Below are 1,552 nucleotides of genomic sequence, written 5' to 3'. Positions count from 1 at the left end.
AGTTGGTTGCATTAAGCGAAGGCGTTAAAGAATGTGAGTGGGTCCGTCATATTCTTATAGAGATGGGATTTCAACCAACTGGCCCCATAGTTACTGTTATCTGGTGCGATAACACAGCCGCTATTGACATTGTTCATAATCCTGGAAATCACAAAGCAACTAAGCACATCGAGACAAGGTATCTATTTGCTCGAGACTTAGTTGAGAAAGCGATAATCAAAGTCCAATACTGCAAGACAGAGTAAATGCTCGCAGATCTTCTAACGAAGGCACTACCTGTCAAGCAATTCGAATTCCTTCGCCATGTCATGGGGGTTCATAACTTGAAGAAGAATCATGTGCGACTTACCCATGTTGCTACACGTTGTCCACCTGTATCACCCAACTCTACAAGTGGGAGTGTCGGATAAAATTAGTTATCCGGAATAATGGAATACTGGTGATGTTCCATCATGAGAATTGACCAATTAACGTGTGGTGTAGAGCATGTGATACGCACGTGTGTTGTATGTTTTAGCCAATCAGATGGTGGGAACAATCTAGTGTTATCTGCGTGCCTTGGCTGTGATGTGACGAGGATTGTAATGAATGGTTCACAACTCAATTTACCACCTCCGAACTGAGCCACTCTGCTTGTGTGTGTGTCGATTGATTTTTGTTAGCGTGATACGTATTGCTTGGACTTATCTGATACTTCGGGACTGGAGCTTGTGGTGACGGTGTCATGCGCGTTAGCATATTGTGGTTGTTACTGTTTTAGGTGGCGTCAGCTTGTTATGGTTGTACCTTGATGTGGTGGTGATTTGCGGAGACGTCGTCGCGTACTTGTGGCAGGCAAATTGTGGCGGTGGTACTTGTGATAAGGGCAACTCGTGTTCGAGTGCTGCTACTGGGAATGATCGAAGCTACTAGTAGTAGGCAATTTAATATATACTTTTAATGTTTTTATGGTACTGGTAATATTTATTTTCTTTCTTTTAATTTCAGAGCACACTACCGTATTCTCCACCTACCAGTACCCATCATTTCTCCTGGTCTAGTAGTACCCAATTTCAAAGCTGAGCCATTGTAGAACGTTTTATAGAATCCCCACGAGGCTGTACCCGTCTAAGATTTTATTGGTTGGTTTATAGCACCAGTAAAATTACCTCAAGAGTGTTTGTGTGCGCGTCGATTCATGGAGCTGAAGGCTGTCGACATCATGGGTGTGTCGAGCGGTGAAGGGGCCCGCTCATGTACCTGCCATGACATTTGTGGGGATAGCCTTACAGTCGACGACCTGGTTGTTTGCCGCCTTGAGGTATGAGGCGAAAGTTGGAACCTGGAAGAGGTTCTCAAGGTGTTCCGCCTTGTTGCCAGCGAGCAAGCATGCCACGTCGGCTTCCTCCCTTTGCACTTGCTGAAGAAGAAAGAAGACTTTGCGAACAAGATTGCCATCATTGTAGAGGACTACCGCACCTCCCCGAGCAAATACCAGCGGCAACGCTCCGAACGAAACGCTGGTATTGTTAAAGCCGTCCTTATGGAACACCTCCAGGAGTATCATCAAAGC

General features: G+C 45.5%; 1 protein-coding gene across 1 annotated transcript; it reads right to left on the bottom strand.

Moving 5' to 3' along the window:
* Positions 1-1,231: 1,231 nt before the first annotated feature.
* Positions 1,232-1,546, bottom strand: H257_08233 (hypothetical protein; the record flags this gene model as incomplete). The annotated part of the gene is made up of 1 exon (XM_009834051.1): positions 1,232-1,546. The coding sequence occupies one exon, from the start codon at positions 1,544-1,546 to the stop codon at positions 1,232-1,234; it is 315 nt and encodes a 104-aa protein (XP_009832353.1).
* Between the last annotated feature and the right edge of the window lie 6 nt (positions 1,547-1,552).

This window comes from Aphanomyces astaci (genome assembly GCF_000520075.1).
Source record: "Aphanomyces astaci strain APO3 unplaced genomic scaffold supercont1.18, whole genome shotgun sequence".
NCBI lineage: Eukaryota > Oomycota > Saprolegniomycetes > Saprolegniales > Verrucalvaceae > Aphanomyces > Aphanomyces astaci.
The sequence above is the reverse complement of the archived record's forward strand: the minus strand, read 5'-3'. Positions and strand labels throughout refer to the sequence as shown.